A 19,524-nucleotide genomic window follows, 5' to 3' on the forward strand; every position below is an offset into this window, starting at 1 on the left:
TTTTTTTTTTTTTTTTTCATTTTCTTTGTAAAATGGGAATGTAGGGGAAAAGGAGAGGGAGGAGAAATAAGAGCAGGACTTTTTCACTCGTGCATTAAATTTTAGTTTCTGGTTGTCATTTTGTGTTTGTATGTGACTATAGCATTGTAAATTGTATGTAAGGAATATATGTACCTAAACATTTTTTTCTTTTATTTTTCAATTTTCTTTTCAAAACATTAAAAAAAAAATAGAGACAGGGTCTCACTTTGTTGCCTAGGCTGATCTTGAACTCCTGTCCTCAAGTGATCCTCCCGCCTTGGCCTCCCAAAGCAGTAGGGTTACAGGTGTGAGCTACCATGCTTGGCCTGTTTTTATTTGTTTTTTTAAGACAGCTTTATTGAAACATAGTTGACATACAATAAGCTGCATATAAGTTTGATATGTGTGTACCTCTGAAACATCACCATAATCAAGATAGTGACCCTATGCATTATTACCCCCAAAAGTTTCCTCCTACTGTTTGAAATCTCTCACCCCACCGAAGTAGCCTCATCTACTGATATGTTACTTTACAGTTCCTGTAATTTTATATAAATAGAATTATACAGCATATACTTGAAATTGGTATTATTTCACTTAGAATAATTAGATTCATCTATGTTGTAGCATATACCACCAGTTCATTCCATCTCACTGCTAACTAATGGACGATTTTATAGATAAACCAGCATTTTAAAAAATCAGTTCTTCTGTTGAAGGATATTTAACTTGCTTGTAACTTTTGGCTATTGCACATAAAGCTGCTAAAGGCATTCATATACCTATGTTTGAGTGGACATAGGCTTTCGTTTCTCTTGGATAAATCCCAGGAGTGGAGTATTGAGATCATGTGGTAAGTGTATGCTTAACCTTTTGGGAAACTAACAAACTTTCTTCCTAAGTTGATGTATTTCTTTACATCCTCACCAACACTGTACAGAAGTTCCATTTCCTTTTCATTCTTGCCAACTCTTAAGCTGGTCAATCTTTCTCATTTTAGCCATCCTAACAGGTATTTGATAGTATTTCATTGTTCTTTTAGTTTGTACTTCCCTAATAACTAGTAATGTTGAACTTTTTTTCTATGTGCTTATTTTCCGTTTATGTATTTTCTTGGGTGAAGTGTCTGTGCATATCTTTTGCCCAATTTTTTACAACTTAGATTGTCATATTATTGTGTTTTAAAAGTTAAAAAAATATATTTTGAGTACAAGTCCTTTCTTAGATACCTGCTTTGCAAATATTTTCTTCATTCTGTGATTCCTCTTTTCATTCTCTCAATAGGTGTCTTTCAAAGAGAAGTTTTAATTTTGATGAAGTCTAGTTCATCACTTTTTCTTTTTATGGACTGTACTTTTGATGCTATATTAAGAAATCTTGGCACTTATTCAAGGTCACAAAAGTTTTCTTTTATGTTTTCTTCTGTAAGTTTTACAGTTTTAGGTTTTACGCTTAGTTCTATGATCCATTTTGAGTTAATTTTTACATAAGATATGAGGTATGAATTCAAGTTCATTTTTGCATGGGGATCTCCAGTAGTTCTAGTACAATTTGTGGGAGAGGGTATTTCTCCTAAATTGTCTATTGATGTGATCATACAGTTTTCTTTTTGTTTGGTGAAGTACATTGATTTTTAGATATTATGCTAGTATTATATTCCTGTTATGAACCCAACTTATTTATCTTGTGGAATTTGATTTAGTAACATTTTATTTAGAATAGTTGCATTTATGTTCATGAGTGATATTGGTCTGTAGTTTTCTCATAATGCCTTTCTCATAATGTGTTTAACTTTGATATTAGGATAAAGTTTACCTCACAGAATGAGTTAGAAATTATTCCCTCTTCTATTTTATGGAAGAATTTGTATAGAATCAGTAGTTTTTCTTTCTTAATTGCTTGGTAGAATTCATTGAGTGACATCATCTGGCCCTAGTTTTCTTACTGGCAATATTTTTAACTACAAATTCAATAGGACTACTCAGGTTATCTGTTTCTTCTTGAGTGAACTTTGGTGGCTTGTGTCTTTTAAGACATTTGTCCATTTCATCTGAATTGTTGAATTTATGGGCATAAAATTATTCATAGTATTTCTTTATTTTTGATAACTTCAGAATCTGCACTGATTCTGCAGTCACCTTTCTCATTGCTGGCATTGTTTGTTTTCTCTTTTTTATTTCCTAATCATTCTGGCTAAATTGATCAATTTTACTGATTATCTTAAAGATATGGTTTTGGATTAATTTATTTTCTCTATTTTTCTGTTTTCTATTTCATTGATTTCTGCTTGATTTTTATTTCTCTTCTTCTACTTACTTTGGGCTTAATTTACACTTTTTTTCCCCCTCATAGCTCATTAAGGTACAAAATGAAGTCCTTGGTTTACCATGCTTCTTCCTTTTTAATATAGGTGTTTAGTAGCATAAAATTTCCTCTTAGTACTGCTTTACCAACATCCCTCAAATTCTCATATGTTGTGCTTTTATTGCGTTCATTTCAGAATACTTTCTAGCTTCTCTTTCGAGTTTTCCAGCTATCTTTCTGTTACTGATTTTAATTCAATTTTTGTTGTAATCAAAGAAGAAACTCTGTATGACTTAAGCCCTTTTTGTTTTTGAGATTTGTTTCATGGCCCAGAATATGGTTCATCTTGGAAAATAAATGGCCTGTATGTGCTGGGAATGTGTGTTCTGCTTTTGAGTGAAGTGTCATTTAGGTGAAGGACATGCCGATTGGATTAAGTTGGTTGATATTTTGTTAAAATCTTCTGTATCCTGATTTTTCTACTTGTTACTGAAACAGAGAGGTATTTAAATCTCTGATTATAGTTGTGTATTTGCCCATTTCTCCTTGTAGTTCTGTCAGTTTTTCCTTTGAGTGTTTTGGGGCTCTCTTATTAGATCTATTAACATTTAGTATTGTTTTGCCTTCAAGACGAGTTGACACTTTGTCAATATGAAGTGGCCTTCTTTATTCCTGGCAATATTCTTGGCTTTGCATATGTTAAAAAATTTTGTTTGTGCATCTTTGATTTTTTAAAAAAATTTGAAACAGAATGTCTGAGTTACAGGATTGTAACCTCTTAAAAGTTCTTAATATCTTGCGAGATTACCCTCCAGAAAGGCTGCACAGACCGACACTTGTCTAGGTATTCTTTAAGTGTTTATAAAGCTAGTTGCTCTGGTCTTTTATAATTTTAAGATATGTAGCAAGGTGGACTGAACTGTAGCATTCTGTTGATCACAGGATAAAATAAACTACCTTATGTAACTTGTTTTGTAGACTGTGAAAATGCTGTGTATATTTTTAAAGTTGTCATCAATTTTATTTCATCTCTCATAGGCATAAAGATAAATTCTTATTTTTGTAATATATTTAAGCAGGGAAGATTTGAGTTTGTTTAATGTTTTCTATGTATTTTTTGTGGAATCTTCAGCTAATATCTTAGAGATGATGTTTCAAAATTGTTTGTTTACATTTGGTTAGATAATATGTTTGGCTTTAAATACATTAATGTGTAGAAGGAAGTTTTATATATCAAACCAGATGTTCACAAAGGTACTTTCCAAGATTAGATATGAAATACTGTATGCTTAGGTCTAGTAGGGATTTGTGGCTGCTTAGGCTTTGTTAGTGCTTGTTGTCAACAGCAGTTGATAAAGTGATCCGTTTGATTTATGTATCTTTTTTGATATGTAAAGATATTCCCTAGGGAAGTTTTACACACTAATTAAGAAATGCATAACAAATTTGACATCTTTTCATAAAAAAACTCGGAAGTGACTTGTTTGGATTTATTTGATAATTCTGAGCTTTTCTTTTCACGCAGGAGCCTTCCAGAGCCTCTCATGACCTATGAGTTACACGGAGATTTCATTGTTCCAGCCAGTAAGTATTATGTAAAGGTCATAGGAACAGTTTTGTAGTTGGTAGTGAGCATAAACTAAAATTTCCATATGAAAATTCGACTTGTTGTTACTGCAATTTGTGTTAAAAATAGAAATCACTTTAAATGATGTTTGGTCCCTCCCCCCATCCTTAGAAGGTGACTAAAAGGGACAGTATATTCATTCATTTGTTCGCATGCATTAATTATTTCCTACTATGTTACTGGATATGTAAAGCCAAGACAGGATTCTTGTCCCCATGAGACAATTCCATAGAAAGTACTGGGTCTTACTTACTCCTCATTATACTACAAAATGTACAATAATGGCATGAGCAAAACACTGAGGGAACACAGAAGTATTTAACTTGTGAAAGGTTGGGGAGATGAGTAGATTTGGAAAGATTAGTAGTTTGGAGATGGCTTCACATAGAGAGATACTCAGATGTAAATTACAGACAGAAGGAATATTATGAGATAATGTCAGAACCCCAAACGGTATTTGATGCAGAGTGACTAGTATGCGATCAAATGTTAAATGAAAAAGGCCTATCGTTGGTGGAATTTTGTGATTGTTTTTTTGTGAGTCATACTCATTTGAGGTTTTCTTGTTTTCTGTTATATGGCTCACTTTTTATATTTGACGCGTGTTGTTTAATCATCATAGTCTTCTGAAGTACGCTGGTGTTAGGTATTTCATAGTGAAGGAAATGGAGGTTGATACATGTTAAGTAACTTGCCAGACTATAGGGAGCCTTATTTAAAATTCAGAACCCTAGTTCCACGAGTTAAAACCTGCAGTATTGGTTTTCACAGGTGCACTGACAGTAGCTGTAATTGTATTTTCATTTCCTTTTATTTTCTCCTCTTGGATATATTCCATCTGTTGAAAAACTTAGAGCATTCCCTTTGGGACCAATGTTACTGCTGCCTGAACACTGCTTTAAATGTTACCTTCTTGTGAGGTCCCTGCTCCAGCCAGTGTAAAGGTTCCTCCTGTGTTGCAAGAAGAAGTAGTGTGTAGGCCCTATTAGACTCTACACAGAAAAGAGGCTTTTTCAAAAACTGGGTTCTATTCACTTCTGTTTTCACATGGGGAGAGGATTTTTTCAAAAAGATAATTTGTGAGATCAAGGGAGTGGGGAAAATTTTCTCGGCAAAACTCAAGTAAATGCTTAGTTGTTTTGATTTCTTCCCTGTGGCATTTTTGGCAAACTGGGGAAAGAGAAACTAAACTTAATTGGAGGACAATTGTTTCATGTTGTTTGCCTTGGAGACTGGAAAAAGCAGAAGAGTGCCAATTTTAATCTAGAATCCTTTGAGAATTAGAGAAAGATAAAGTGATTATGGAATATGGTTTTAAATGACCACAATCATTAGTATTATCATCATGCCCCATTACTGATGGCAGTGTTTTTGAAATTTGAATATCAGTGTGTTTTACCAAATGAAGAGGTTCCTAAGAGCTAGGAGCTTACATCTTTAAGAGGTAATAAAATCTGTGGTGGTAGAAAGTAAGTTTAAAGAATTTGTTGAAGGCATCTTTGAGCAGAGTGGTGAAAAGGATTGTAGAAACGCAGACAAGATCATCACCTGTTGGACCAGTACCTTGTGTTTTGCTTCCTGACTTTGTGGGAATGCTGCGATAGTCTTCACAGCGATTTGGATAACAGGACGGTCAGACAGAAATACTGTTTCTACTGTAATCACTGGCATGGATTTGCACCTAAGTGCCATTATGGTAGGAATGGGACCTGTAGTAACTTGATTTAATGAGAAAAAGTACATGTATTAAATAGGTGTATTTTAGGGGCCAACGTTTCCAATGTACACTTCAAGTTTTTATTTTAATCTCTTGAGTACCCTTCTCTGCACTCATTGCCTCTTTTAGAGAGTGTGGGAACAGATCTTCCTAATCTTTTGCATATGGACTTTTAAGTATCAAATAAAATAGTTACAGAAATCAGGTGGCCAAAATTAGTCTCCCCTTTTGAATGCCGTTGGAAAATCGGGATTGTGGTTAAGCTGTAATTTTCTGTGAACAGTGAGACAGCTTACCTTGTTTTTGCTCGTGTCTGTTAGCTGAACTGACTGCTAAAATTACAAAGCATCAGCAGTCTTTGTTACCACCTCTCACACCAGCTTGAAAACTAATTTTTGATTCTTCTCAGTCATGTGCAGTGGTTTCCATCTGTTCTGTGGCGATGAGATAGTCTCTTCTCTTCTGCTCTCCCTGCTGAGAGTTCCCAAGGTTTCTCCTGGTCGCATCATTTTCTCTTATCAGTTTCTTTCCTGTAGTTTCCTGTTGTGAACCTCCGTGTTAATTTCTAGGGTTCATGATACAAATATAAATTTCATTTCTATTTTGTCACCACAAAAGGCACATTTGTTTTATGTTCCTTGTTCTAAAAAAAAGCAACTTACTTCTGTCAAAGGTTGACTGCATTGGAAAAGTTAAAAAATTTTTTTCTTTGAGAAAATTAAGAGTTAATGTAACTTTCTCCATTAGCTGAATTCCAAACTAAACTTATAAAAGGAACCTAGTAGACGATCCATCTTGGGGGAGACTATAATGGACTTTTGACATGGAAATTTGTAAGACAAAAAGGCAGTTAACTGGTCTATGAGGAATACAAAAGATTGTGTCCACCACAGGAAGGCTAGCAGGCAGGCGTCTAGCTGGATGTCTTACTGCGTGATGTCTGTTACCTTTGAGAATGTTGTGTAAGCCATGATCTCTGTGTCAGCCTTTTGGCCTCAAAGTCCTTGCTGTATCATGTTGGTAAGAGTGGACTCATGCCTCAGGGTTGGAGTCATGGTGCTTAGTACGAGAATGACAACTAAAGGCTGAATGCCTGTTGCATCAGAAGAAAAAAACTCTTCACTGTCACTTAAACCAAAACACTCATGTTGCTATGTTCTGTGTGCTTTCTTCCTGTAATCAAGTTACTTGGGAAGCAAAATCATTACCACAAAGATCTTTGGTTATTTATCATGAGAAGCATAACTATAATCGGATCCAAGACATTGGTGTTTGCGCCAAGACATTGGTGTTTACCTAACCAGAATGTTCTATCCTTTTTGATAAACCTACCTGGGAAGCAAGACAAAAATCATGTGATTCTTGCTGGGGAAGGGTTCAGGAACCCAGGAATTAAGGGAACTGAATGCTTAGTGGCATGCCTCGCCCTTAGCCTGATGTATTCATTTCACAGTAGATGCGAACACCATAGGAGAAATGCAACACTTGATGTCTGTTGACTGAAGCCCTTTATCCCTTGGGAAGTGCTTGGATGGTTACTGCTGATGCCTTTCTAAAATTACAGTATCATTGACTTTTGACATTTCAATATTGAAATAATTTAGCATTTATCTGCCTTGTGTCTTTGATAAGCTGTACGATCACATCTTTTTCAGTTTCTGTTAGTTGGCACAGCATCATAAGCAGATGGACATTACAGTGTGGTAGATGCTGATTTGTAGTTACACAATTAAAATGCCTTTTCCACTACAGTAAGCTCCTAATTCCCTGGCATATTTCAGGAATTTGGTATTATGATTAATTTAGTATCCTAGTTTTTTTTTTTTTTTTTTTTTTTAAAGGTAGGCTGGCTGTTCATTCTTTGTCAATCACTAGCAATTAAAATAAAATAAATTGCATTAGCATAAGCAACTTTAGATGACTTATCTTCAAAAACTTTTTTGGAGTACCTTTTGTATTATGTTGTAGCTACATAGAAATACTTGCTAATAGCAAGCTCTGATTAATTTCAAAACAAGATAGAGAAAAAAATGGTTTTATTTTAAAAGTCTAGAGTATATTTTTTTTTGAAGAAGAAGAAGAGGGAAAAAGACTTGGCAGGAATGGATGTGTGATTTTAAAATAGATGAGGACGGGCTAGCAGGAGAGGCACTGAAGATAGTGAAAGGTTTTGACTCTATTTTTCAAAATCAATTAAACTATTTTGAGAAATGAAGAATGTAATTCATAGAGTGTGGGAAACTTCTCTAGCTTGTGTTTCTAAATAATGAATCCTAAAATATTTAAACTAGGTTTTCACTGGAAAAAGATCATTATTAATGGCAAGATAGACTCACAAGTTAGTAGTAGGTTTTTAGTGCAAAGTTTTCCAAAGTTTTAAATTTTGCAGTGTAACATTCTTATCCTCAGTGATTGTCCTTTTATTCCTTTGGGATTTCGACTATTTTGCAGAGTCTCTGCTTTAATTCCATTTTTAAAAATCGAAGCTGTGAACTGAAATTGTTACACTGTTTTATTTTGCCAGTGTTGATTGGTATCTTGGTTTTATACCAGATTAAGAACTGGGTTATAATTTATTACCTAATCCTTTAGACAGTTTTGTTTTTGTTTTCAGTGATAAATTCAGTTTGTATCTAGAAGTTTTTTTATGATGTAATACGATTTGATTGTGTTCTTTATGTGCCTTTTAATTTCTTAGCCTTTTTGCATCCTTTCTCTTTAGCAACAACTGTCTTAGTGTCCTCTATTGTAAAGTATCATTTTCATTCTCAAACACTATTATTAGGGGTGTAAACTGGAACAAACTTCTCTTTACAAACATTGGAAACAATCTGAGTGTTCATAAAATCAATGGTAAGGTGCTCCATTTAATGATACTGAAAAATGTCCATGATATATTAAATAAAATAGGTTGTTTAGGCATTTCATTACAAAAAAAAAAAAAAAAAAAAAAAAAAAAAAGAAGGAAAACTCTGCAGGATTTATGCTTAAAATTTACCAGTTTATTTTAGGATGAGGTTTATTATGGGTAGCTTTAAGTGAACTTTTTGTTGAAATGTAACATAGGCTCAAATCAATATACAGCTTAATGAATTTTCACGCATAATCAGATCAAGCAATCAAACATCATCAGAAGCCCTTTCTCATGCCCGTGTGGTCATTATCCACTCCCTTGAAGTGTGATCACTCTCCTGACATTCTAGGTTGGGGCTGCAGCATTTGAACTTTATGTAAATGGAATCAGAGTATATTCTTCTGTATCTGGTTTCTTTTACTCATTTTGTGAGAGTCATTCATGTTGTCTGAAATATTCCTTCGTTTTCATTGCATTCTGTTTGAAGATGCCACAATAGATTTATCTGTTCTACTGTTAATGAACATTTGGGTTGTTTCCAGTTTTGGGCTAATAGAACGCTGCTGTGAATATAGGAGTATGTGTCTTTTAATGAGTGTTTATGTGCATTTTTCCTGGTTGTATACCTATGAGTGGAATTTTTGGGTCGGTCATAGGGTATGTGTTTGTTCAGCTTTAGTAGATAACTGCCGAACAGTTCTCCAGAGTGGTTGAACCCTTGAACGACTCCCATCTAGTTAGCATATGGAAGTTTCAGTTGCCTCATGTCCTTGCCAAAGCTCAGTATTCATTTAAAGCCATTCTGGCAGGTGAATATTACTCTTTCATTGTGGTTTGAATTTCTGTTTCACCGTTACAGGTTTATTCTGTTTTCATAGGTTTTTTGGTCACAGGAATAAATCTTTTGTGAAATTCGTGCCCCAGTCTTTTGCCTATTTGTCTGTTAGATTGTCTCTTTTTTCCCTGATTGGTTAGTAGTTCTTTCTAATCTGATTGCATGCTGTTTCTCGTATGTATATATTTCAGATATTTAGTACTTTATACTAAGTTCGTTTTCTCTGTGTTGTCCAAGATTTTAGTATTACAAGTATTTAACTTTTGTCATAAGGAAAAAAACTATTATCCTTTGGGGAAAAAAAATGTCCCTTTCTTGATCTGCTTTACCTCTCTTTCCCATTCTCTTGTTTTTTACTTTCTGAGCAAGTGTTCTGAAATCCCACTCTTCACCCCTTCTCCAGCAGCTCCCTCTTTGTTTAACCCCCTCATTTGAGTAGAAAGGGACTCTCAGTTGATAAACCTGGTGATACCCAGGGCCCTTCTCCCAGTCTTTCCATTCCTTGACCTCTCCTTAACTTTCGAGTCCATTGGCTGTGCCCAGCCTTTGCAGGTTTCTTCTCAGTTGCCTTCCTGATGGCATCAAAGCTCCCTGATCCTCCCACCTCCTCCTCCTCCTCAGTTGCATTGCCTGCTTGTCTTAGCCCTTGACTTCACGTCTCCCTGTACCTCTTTGGAGCCCTTTTGCCCGCAGTGCCCTCAGTTAGCTTTCTGTAGAAGTTGGGCAGCTTTGTCCATGAGCTAGTGGTCACACCTCCTGGAGAACGTTTCTAGCCTTGATCTCTAAAGCCTCCTACTGTTTCCATCTACTGCTAGAGACCAACCATTTGAATGTCACTTCCTCCATTCCCTCCACCATCATCTCCTTCCTCAAGACAGCTTTGGCTGCTATGTTTCTGTCTGTTGGTGGAATTGGCCCTGTTATCAGACAACCCAGATGTGAAACACTGCTCATCTCTGCCTTCTTCCTTCTGACCCACTGCTAGTCTGCTGTTAAAACCTGTCAGTTCTGCTTCTTCCATGGTAGCGCTCAAATAATAATAGTAACATTAGCAACAACAGTAATAATGGCTAACAGTGATTGAGTGCCCACACGTGCCAGCCACGGAGGCTAAGTGCTTTGTGTATATTATAGCATTGAATCTCATAATGGCCTCTTAAGATACTGTTTTCATTTTGCACATGAGGGAGCTGAGGCACAGAGAGGTCAGTTAGGTAATTTGTTCAAGACCACTCAGCTATCAGTTAGAAGCAGCAATTCCCAGGTGTAGTGACGGTCCTGACATACAATCTTTTGACTTTACGATGGGCTTATTGGGATGTCCCCCCATTGTAAATCATAGGGCATCTATACTTCTTTGTTCTACCTCCCTCTTTGTAGTTCTACCACCTACCTCCCTTTATTTATTTATTTATTTTGAGATGGAGTCTCTCGCTGTCACCCAGGCTGGAGTGCAGTGGCGCTGCAACCTCTGCCTGCTAGGTTCAAGCCATTCTCCCACCTTAGTCTCCTGGGTAGCTGGGATTACAGGTGTGTGCCACCACACCTGGCTGATTTTTGTATTTTTAGTAGAGATGGTCTCACCATGTTGGCCAGGCTGGTCTTGAACTCCTGACCTCAAGTGATCTGCCCACCGCGGCCTCCCAAAGTGCTGGGATTACAGGCATGAGCCACTGTGCCTGGCCACCCCTCCTTTCATTTCTTACTTCTTGTCTCCCAAATAACTGTTCCCTCTTAACTAGTTCTTTTTCCCATTCTAATCCATCCTTTAAAAAAATATGAGGCATATCTTCCCCAAATTTAACTCTATTCATATCCCTTTCTTGCTTTATTTTCACTTGACTAATTTAGAAGCCAACAGTGAGACAACTTCTTTATATTGGCCTTTGCAGACCAGAGGTGGCCTCAGGCTACCTTTCGTAAGAGCTGTCTCCGCACCGGCCCTGTGCTTTTTGTCATGCTATTTACTGAATCTGGAATGTTCCCCCTGCCTCTCAGTCCTGCCTTTCCTTGAACCCTTCCCCATTCTTCAGGACCCAAACTTCAAGGACTGTCCATTATGAGAGCCTTCCTGAGCTTCCCTGGCCAGCCCTAAGTGAACCTCCAAAGCCACTTCTAACCTTCTTTTCTGTCAGCAGTAAAGTTAGAACCTAATTTTCTTTTGTTGCTTCTTTGACACCTGTGAAAACTAGCAAAATCTTCAATAACAAACATTTTATTGATTTGATAGTTTTCCAATCAAGAACACAATAAAGGGAATTGGGGTACACTGTTAATAAGAGCCACGTATAATAATTCCAAAATTTGGGGGTTAAGGGAATGGGTTAGTTTCCCAGGGCTGTTGGAACAAAGTACTTACTATTAACCAAGTGGCTTCAAAGCCTCGGCATTTATTCCGTCACAATTCTTAGAGGCTGGAAGTCTGAAATCAAGATGTTGGGAGGGCCGTGCTCCCTCTGAAGGCTGTAAGAGGGATCCCTCCTTGCCACTCATAGCTTCTGGTGGTTGCTGGCAGTCCTTAGCATCCCTTGGCTTGTGGGTCCTTCATTCCAGCCTCTGCCTCTGCTGTGGCAGGACAACCTCCCCTGTGCTGTCTGTACATGGCCACCATCCCTCTCTTTGTTTTCTTATAAGGACACCAGTCATATTGGATGAAGAGGCCCCACCCTACTTCAATTATGATCTCATCTGAACTGACATCTGCAACAGCTCTTTTCCCAAATAAGGTCGTGTATTAAGCACACCTTTTCATTCTGATGTTTTGATATCCGGGGCCTCACTGACCCGAGGAAACTGCCCCTCCCAGGGCTAGCCAATTCCTGGAGATATTAAACTTCTGCAGACTTTTCACATGGAATTCTCCAATGCAAAACCCTGTGACCCCCCTCCCCGCCAGCCTCCTCTGCGAGCCCTTACACTACAGGCTGTATTCTCCTGCCTTTGTGACTTCAGTCCTGAGTTCCAGCAACTAGGGACAGCCCTTGCGCTGCAGTGCCCACTGAAATAATTTAAACCAGCCAGTCCTCAACCTGCACACCCTGCCTCGCCCATTCTTTCTTGCAGAAACTACAGTAGAGGCTTTGCCCACAATCCCCGTTCTCCCTCTGCTTCTTGATCGAGGCTGGTGCTTCCCCACATGGCTCTGCACAACATGCCATGCCGTCTGTTTCTAGGGCTCTGTGAGTCTAAACTTTTCCTGACAGTCATTTTCATGCATGCCTTAGCATACCTGATGACATTAAATCCCACGTAGAGTTTAAAACAGCCACACTCTGAGTTCTAAGGGCTAGAACTTCAACATACTTTTTTGGGGGGTGGGGGGGGGGCGGAATCCAGTTCAGCCTGTAACATGGAATAGGTTATTTGCTGATATTTTACTTTTATTCCATTGTGGCGTGACCCAGTGACTGGAACCCATCGAGTAAACGACGAACAGATATGAAACGCAGCATGTCGGAAGGAGAAGCTTAGCAGCTGTCCATTCTGTAATATAAACCAAGAGAAAGGCACCGATCGCAGCCACACTGACATTAGCTCATTAGGGGAGGCACGAGAAGATTCATCATAAGGAGAAAGATTTTTTTTTTCCTTTTAAAGATGGCAAAATATGTTTACATGCTCCATGTTTGATAATCTTGAACAGAGGAGCTGTTGTCATTGTTTGCTTGGGAAATATATTTGATTCTGAGTTCTCTACTAACTATTGTTTTCTTTTCTTTTCCTTTTTTTTTTTTTTTTTGGAAGAAAGCGGCAGCCCAGAATCTCGGGTTAATGCGATCCATTTCTTGGTACACAAACTGCCAGAGAAGAATAAAGAGATGTTGGACATTTTGGTGAAACACTTAACAAAGTAAGCCTCTTTTTCTTCACTTTGCTCTGGGTGCTGGGTCGTGCTCTGGGATTTGTGATGGGTGGAACTGGGGACCACACCTGGAAGGGCAGGCTGTATGTTTGACTCATTGTGTGTATTTTGGACAAGACTGTTGAAATATGCTTTCATGAAGTTGTATAATTATTTGCTTAACATCTCTGCCAGCAACTCAGGGTTTGATTTTAAGTGAAAGAGGAGAATGTTATACATTACCCTATACACAGATTCTGGAAATGTGAATATAAATTTGTTAGAATATTTAGCTTGGTTTCACACCTACCTAACTCTAAGTTTGAACATGTCCTTTAAGTTGACTTAATTCAATAATGGGTAGTTATTTTATAGATTTCATTCTCTTTTCCTCCTCCTTTTAAAAGTCAGCAAAATCGAATCACGGGAGAAATTATCCCTTTCTTTAAGTATAGAGATCATCCTAACTAGAATTTTAGAGGTGAAAGGAAGCTGAAGAATGCTGTATTTTAGAACCTTTATTTTACATAGAAAGAAAATGAAGGACAGAAGATACTGTGATTTGCCAAGGGTCCCATTGCTAATTTAGCTATTTATTCGTTTGGTCAGCAAATATTTAGTGAATGCCTTTTTTAGGTGCTAGTGGATACATAGTTGAATAAGATAGTCTAAGTCCCAACTTTCATGAGGCTTACTTTCTAAGGGGAAAATATGAAAAACAGATTACAAATGAAAATATAAAATAGCTTCAGATGATAAGTGGCAGAAACACAAAGCAGAGTAAGGGGACAGAATATATTGAGTGTGAGACTATAAAAATTGTTATTATGCAAAGGCTTTTTGAAGATGGTATCTTTGAGTTTAGACCTGAATAAAGTTGCGGGGCTGCTGAGAACAGTTGTCTAGGTGATTGACTGCACAATGATACTGGGCTGAAGGAGTGATTGTGGGTGCTCTGACCAAACTTTGCATGCTTTTACAAGGATGCTACACGGTCTAGTATTCCTTGGAAGCAAAAGTATAATATTCTGGGGAAAGAGTGAGTTTTCTAAGAAGAAGGGAACAGTAAACTAAGGCTTTTGGGGGAAGCAAGCTTAGCACCTACAATTGGCCCTTTGTGAGTTCTGCATGGGCAGATTCAACCAGCTGCTGATCAGAAATACAGTATTCCCTGTGGACTTGAGGGTTGATTTTTTTTTTTAATCCGTGGGTTTCCTGGGTTGACTGTAGGACTTGAACATCTGCAGATTTTGGTGTCTGCAGGGGTTCTGACATCAATTCTCAGGGGATACAGAGGGCCAACTGTACATGGAATTATTAAGAAAGCCATTGTGAAGGCCGGGCGCGGTGGCTCAAGCCTGTAATCCCGGCACTTTGGGAGGCCGAGACGGGCGGATCACGAGGTCAGCAGATCGAGACCATCCTGGCTAACACGGTGAAACCCCTTCTCTACTAAAAAATACAAAAAACTAGCCGGGCGAGGTGGCGGGCGCCTGTAGTCCCAGCTACTCGGGAGGCTGAGGCAGGAGAATGGCGTAAACCTGGGAGGCGGAGCTTGCAGTGAGCAGAGATCCGGCCACTGCACCCCAGCCTGGGCGACAGAGCAAGACTCCGTCTCAAAAAAAAAAAAGAAAGCCATTGTGGTTAGAGTAGAGCGCCAAAGAAAGGGAAGTAAAGGAGTAGGCAGCATCGCCTGCATGGAGAGTTTCTCAGATCTGGTTATTTCAGAGGTAGATGTTGAGGACGGTTAAGTCTCTTGACCCCTTGCTTTTAAGGAAATACAGAGTTGCAGACTATTTACAGTCCACAATTTTTGCTCCTTTGATTAAACAGATTCCTCCCCCCTTACCAATTTCAGCGTTTCAAATCACTCCAAGCAGAACCTGATGACCGTGGCAAATTTAGGAGTGGTGTTTGGACCAACTCTGATGAGGCCACAGGAAGAAACTGTCGCTGCCCTCATGGACTTGAAGTTTCAGAATATCGTTGTGGAAATCTTAATTGAAAACCATGAAAAGGTAAAATTCTTTTTTTTTTCTTTTCTTTAAGAGATTTTGTTTTTGGCTTGTCGCCATGTACTACACAATGATCATCTTAGATTTCCCTTTTCTCTCTCTCTGTTTAAAAAAATTCTTTTATCCTCACTATGATGAACTTGGTTCTCAGAAGTTCTCATTGAGCTTCTATCTTCTGATGGAGTTCCATAAATGTGAAATTTATCTGGTCTTTTGTTGTCTCACTGGTTTAATGAAGAAGCATTTAATCCAGATGCAAGTGAGTATCAAGGCAATTGTGAACTGTTTAGGACTTCTGTTGCTTTTATTCCCATCTTTGGATTTCTCACTCAAATTCCATGTGGCACAGCAACTCTGTACTCTTGAGCACGTTAGGGCTTTGCAACTTACAAGAGAAAATAAGGCAAATAAGGTTGAAAGGATGTGAGATGGGGCCAGAAGACCATGAGCATCATTGAGAGTAGGGGTTGAGGGGCAGCAAGGCCAGCCCCTGCTCTGCACCTGGGAAAGTTGCCTGCCTTCCAAAGAATCTTTCTGGTTACACCTAACTGTTGTGAATGGCACATAAAGGAGGAGAAGTTGGGGAAGGATAAACTCTTCAAATAGGCTTAGGCATTACATCTGGGCAGCAGGGAAGGGTACATATTCCTGGGTTGTGGTGGATGGGGTTGACTCAGGAGATCCACGTTGGGGTGAGCAGAAACTGCTTTAATATACTCTTCCCTCCCACCATACCCACTCAACATATTAACTACTAGAAATAAGTACTGTTCATGATTGTCACTTTGGGGTCACTTTCCCAAGTTACTGTTATTTTCTCCTTGATTACACATTGTCTATGGCTACTCTTACAATACAACAAAAGAGTCTGGTAATTACAACAGAGACCAGATAGCCCGCAAGGCAAAACTATGTACTGTCTGGTCCTTTACAGAAAAAAGGATATCCTTGCATATCCCCCAATCTAGAGCAATAATTTTCAACCCCGAAAATCCACCTGAGGGACTCTTTTAAGTGGCTGCATAGCTGTGTGTATTCTGTTAAATTTTTGCCTTCCCAAGAATTATGATAAGTAGCCAGCAAGAAGATCTGCTGATCTAGGGAGGAAGCGTCTCTTCTTAAGAACTTAGGAGAGGACTTCAGTCTGGAACACGAAAGAAGTTTTCATTAGTATTTGAGAAGGTTTTGTTCATAAGAGTTAAAACATTTCTCATTTTAATAAACAAATGAGTGACTAAGCATTCTGAGAGTATGACATTTGTTGATGTTAGAGCTGGCCCATGCCAGTTTGTGTTTGAATTCAGAATTGCAAGGAGCTGGTGTCTATTCAGTGTAGCTGGGCTTCGTTTATAAGTAGGGATGAGATAATCTATGAGGGAACATATGGAAAAAATGGTTTCAGGATGCTCTTGGAGTGCTGTTCTCAATAGGACCACCTTGAGGGCCTGCCTCTCTCCCGCTGTCTCAAGCCCCCTCAAAGTAAAGCTTCCACTTATTAAGAAAAATGATGATGGTGACTCATAGCTAAAAGTGTACTTTTATTTTTATAAGGATGTAAATATAGTTTTTAAAAACACTTATTCTTTAGGGCAGTACTTTTCAATCTTCTTGAGATCACAGACCACTGAGAAGCTGACAAAAGTTATTAACCCTTTTGTTAGTAACCCAGATAAATGCACATAAATCCTTCTTTCCCCTTAATTGTTTTAACAATTTCAGTGGGCTCACCTGCATTCCTGAATCTGTGGACTGTAGGTTAAGTATTTCTGGTTTAAAATGAATAATCTCTTAAGTGACTTGCTTTCTTACTTGTTTCTCTATAATCAAGGGGAAACATGACTTTAAAAACCACATTATTTTCTTCCAAGAATTTATATATATATGTTTTTCTTCATTCAGTCACCCGTAGATGAGCACTTTGCTAATAACATTCCTGACTTCTGCCTCTTAAGATAGGGAGCTGGAAAACTCTTAGAATGCTTGGTCATTCATTTGTTTATTAAAAGGTTTTTTAAAATTGAGATTGCATCATATGCCAGACATGTAGTAGGTGCCGGATGTGCAGATGAATGTTCCAGCTCTTGTGGGAAAGCAGGTCGTCATCTGGGGGCGGAAGCCATGTTTTGGGACTTGGATCCCATAAACGTACCCCAGTCTAACATGTTACATAACTTATTTTCTTACTTGTCTATTTCTCCCTGCTAAGATCTTTGAGGCCAGAGATCTTTTTGTCGACTTATAGTAATACCTGGTACATATTAGGTGTTCAGTTAATATTTATGGAATGAAATAATGAATTCAATATATTTTGAAGGGTTTGGATGACTGGGAAGAGACAGGCAAACAGAAATGTAGTCCCTTTGGGGAAGGCATAGCAGGAGTATTTCTTGGGTACTTGCTGCATTGGCTGTTTGCTGGAGCAGTTCCAGCTTGTTGCTAATGTTGGTTCTTATGGAACAGATACGCTTGAAAGCTGATTGGGGATTTTCTTTACCATTATGGTAAAAGCAGCTTGTTTATGGGTGTAAGAATTTTGTTTTGCCTTTTTTTTTTTTTTTTTTTTTTTTTTTGCCAGTGGTTGTGAATTTATGCCTCCTTTTATGATCCTGTCAAACTGTCATTAAGCCTCATTAGTGTGCATTTAATCCATCCAGACAGCTCATGGAAAGATGGCTACTATTCAGTTTTAGAAAGAAGAATAATTAGACTACAAGCTTTGAAACAATGTTACAGTAGCTCAACAATCATTTGATTACATCCTAATTAGGAAACTTTTATGCAATTTATTTGTGAAAATACTGGCTCTGGGTCTTGGTCTTGGATAAAAGGATCTCCATTTCATGCTGCAACTGCCTGTTTTCTTCCCTTTTTGAAACTGGGGAGATAAGTACATGATTTGTCTGCTGGGAAGTAGATAGTGCCGCTTTCACCTTGTTAATAAATTTTGCAGGAATTTTCCAGTAGCGTTGGCGAGCCAGTTATAATAGTTACAGCAGACGAAAGTGGCCTCACTTTCAGAGCTTTATAGAGCTAAGCAGAGGTCTTTGGTTTTCCTTCTCTTCCCTTTCTGTGGCTAGATAGTTCTATGAATGCACAGCCAACGTTAATTAAGTGCTCAGGCTTTCTATTCAGAAGGGAGGAATGGACATCGAGTTTCAGATTCTTCACTGTGTGCATGGGTTTAGGGTTGGAAGCAGGGTTGTGTGGCAGGGTTGGGGGGTTAGAGATGGGGGATGTCATTTTGGATTAGTTAACAGTTCTGAGAACCTAAATTTCCCCATTACCTCGCCTTGTCTCTTCCATTTCATCCTTGTACACTTCTACTCCCACTCCTGGCTCTTTGTTCGCTCAGTTGGACTTCACTGCAGAGTCCAGGCTCTGCCCTGAGGAAGAATATTTATGCTGACAAGGGTGCTTGTGCAGAAAAACTTCATATGGATGTTTGGATCTATGTTAGCCACAGGTTTCCCTGACAACTGACCTAAGTGCACCCTCCAGAGGATCCTAACATTTGACTGTAGAGTGGGGAGGGAAGGATCTAGTCCCTCTTAGTGTTTCAGGACAAGATGAAAAAAAGAGAGGAAGTAAGGACAGGAAAAGTTTAAAAGAGTAGTCTGAGAAAGGAAAACATTACAGTAATGGATGAGGGGGGCAAAAAAGGAAGGTTAAACTGGGGGAGGAAAGGAAGAGGCCTATGTGTGTCACTGAAAGTGACTCTGACGGGGAAAAATGACAAGAGAAGGAAGTCATTTTCTTTTCCTCAGTTGTTTGTTTTTCCTCCCTAGGAATGTGAAAATTGTTGACTCCAGGAAAGTCAGTAAAGCAAAGAAGAAACTTCAACATGTAATTAAAGCAAGATTGCTCTAGATGAATTTTGGAGTTAGAAAAAGGCCCCTAGTTAATCTGCTTTGGAGATCACAATTTTTCCTAGCCTCTTTGCTGTTTTCATAAATCTGTATATGCTTTATAGGAGACTTAATCCATATGTTTTAGCTTTATTTACACATAATAAAGATGTGGGCTGAGCACGGTGGCTCACGCCTGCAATCCCAGCACTTTGGGAGGCCGAGGCGGGTGGATCACCTGAGGTCAGGAGTTCGAGACCAGCCTGGCCAACATGGCAAAACCCTGTCTCTACTAAAAAAAAGTACAAAAATTAGCCAGGCATGGTGGCAGGCGCCTCCTGAGGCAGGACAATTGCTTAAACCCAGGAGGCGGAGGTTGCAGTGAGCTGAGATTGTGCCACTGCATGCCAGCCTGGGTGATAAGAGCGAGATTCCGTCTCAAGAAAAAAAAAAAAAAAGGCAAAG

General features: G+C 38.5%; 1 protein-coding gene across 1 annotated transcript in view; it reads left to right on the top strand.

The window, feature by feature from the left end:
• ARHGAP10 (Rho GTPase activating protein 10) overlaps positions 1–19,524 on the top strand; it is a 341,688-nt gene that overhangs the window by 223,842 nt on the left and 98,322 nt on the right. The window contains exons 16-18 of the mRNA XM_017850073.1: positions 3,851–3,909; positions 13,103–13,208; positions 15,058–15,217. Of these exons, the coding sequence (XP_017705562.1) occupies positions 3,851–3,909; positions 13,103–13,208; positions 15,058–15,217 (325 nt within the window). The remainder of the gene's footprint in view (positions 1–3,850; positions 3,910–13,102; positions 13,209–15,057; positions 15,218–19,524) is intronic.

This window comes from Rhinopithecus bieti, unplaced genomic scaffold, assembly GCF_001698545.2.
Source record: "Rhinopithecus bieti isolate Rb0 unplaced genomic scaffold, ASM169854v2 scaffold_32105, whole genome shotgun sequence".
In the NCBI taxonomy this organism is placed as follows: Eukaryota; Metazoa; Chordata; class Mammalia; order Primates; family Cercopithecidae; genus Rhinopithecus; species Rhinopithecus bieti.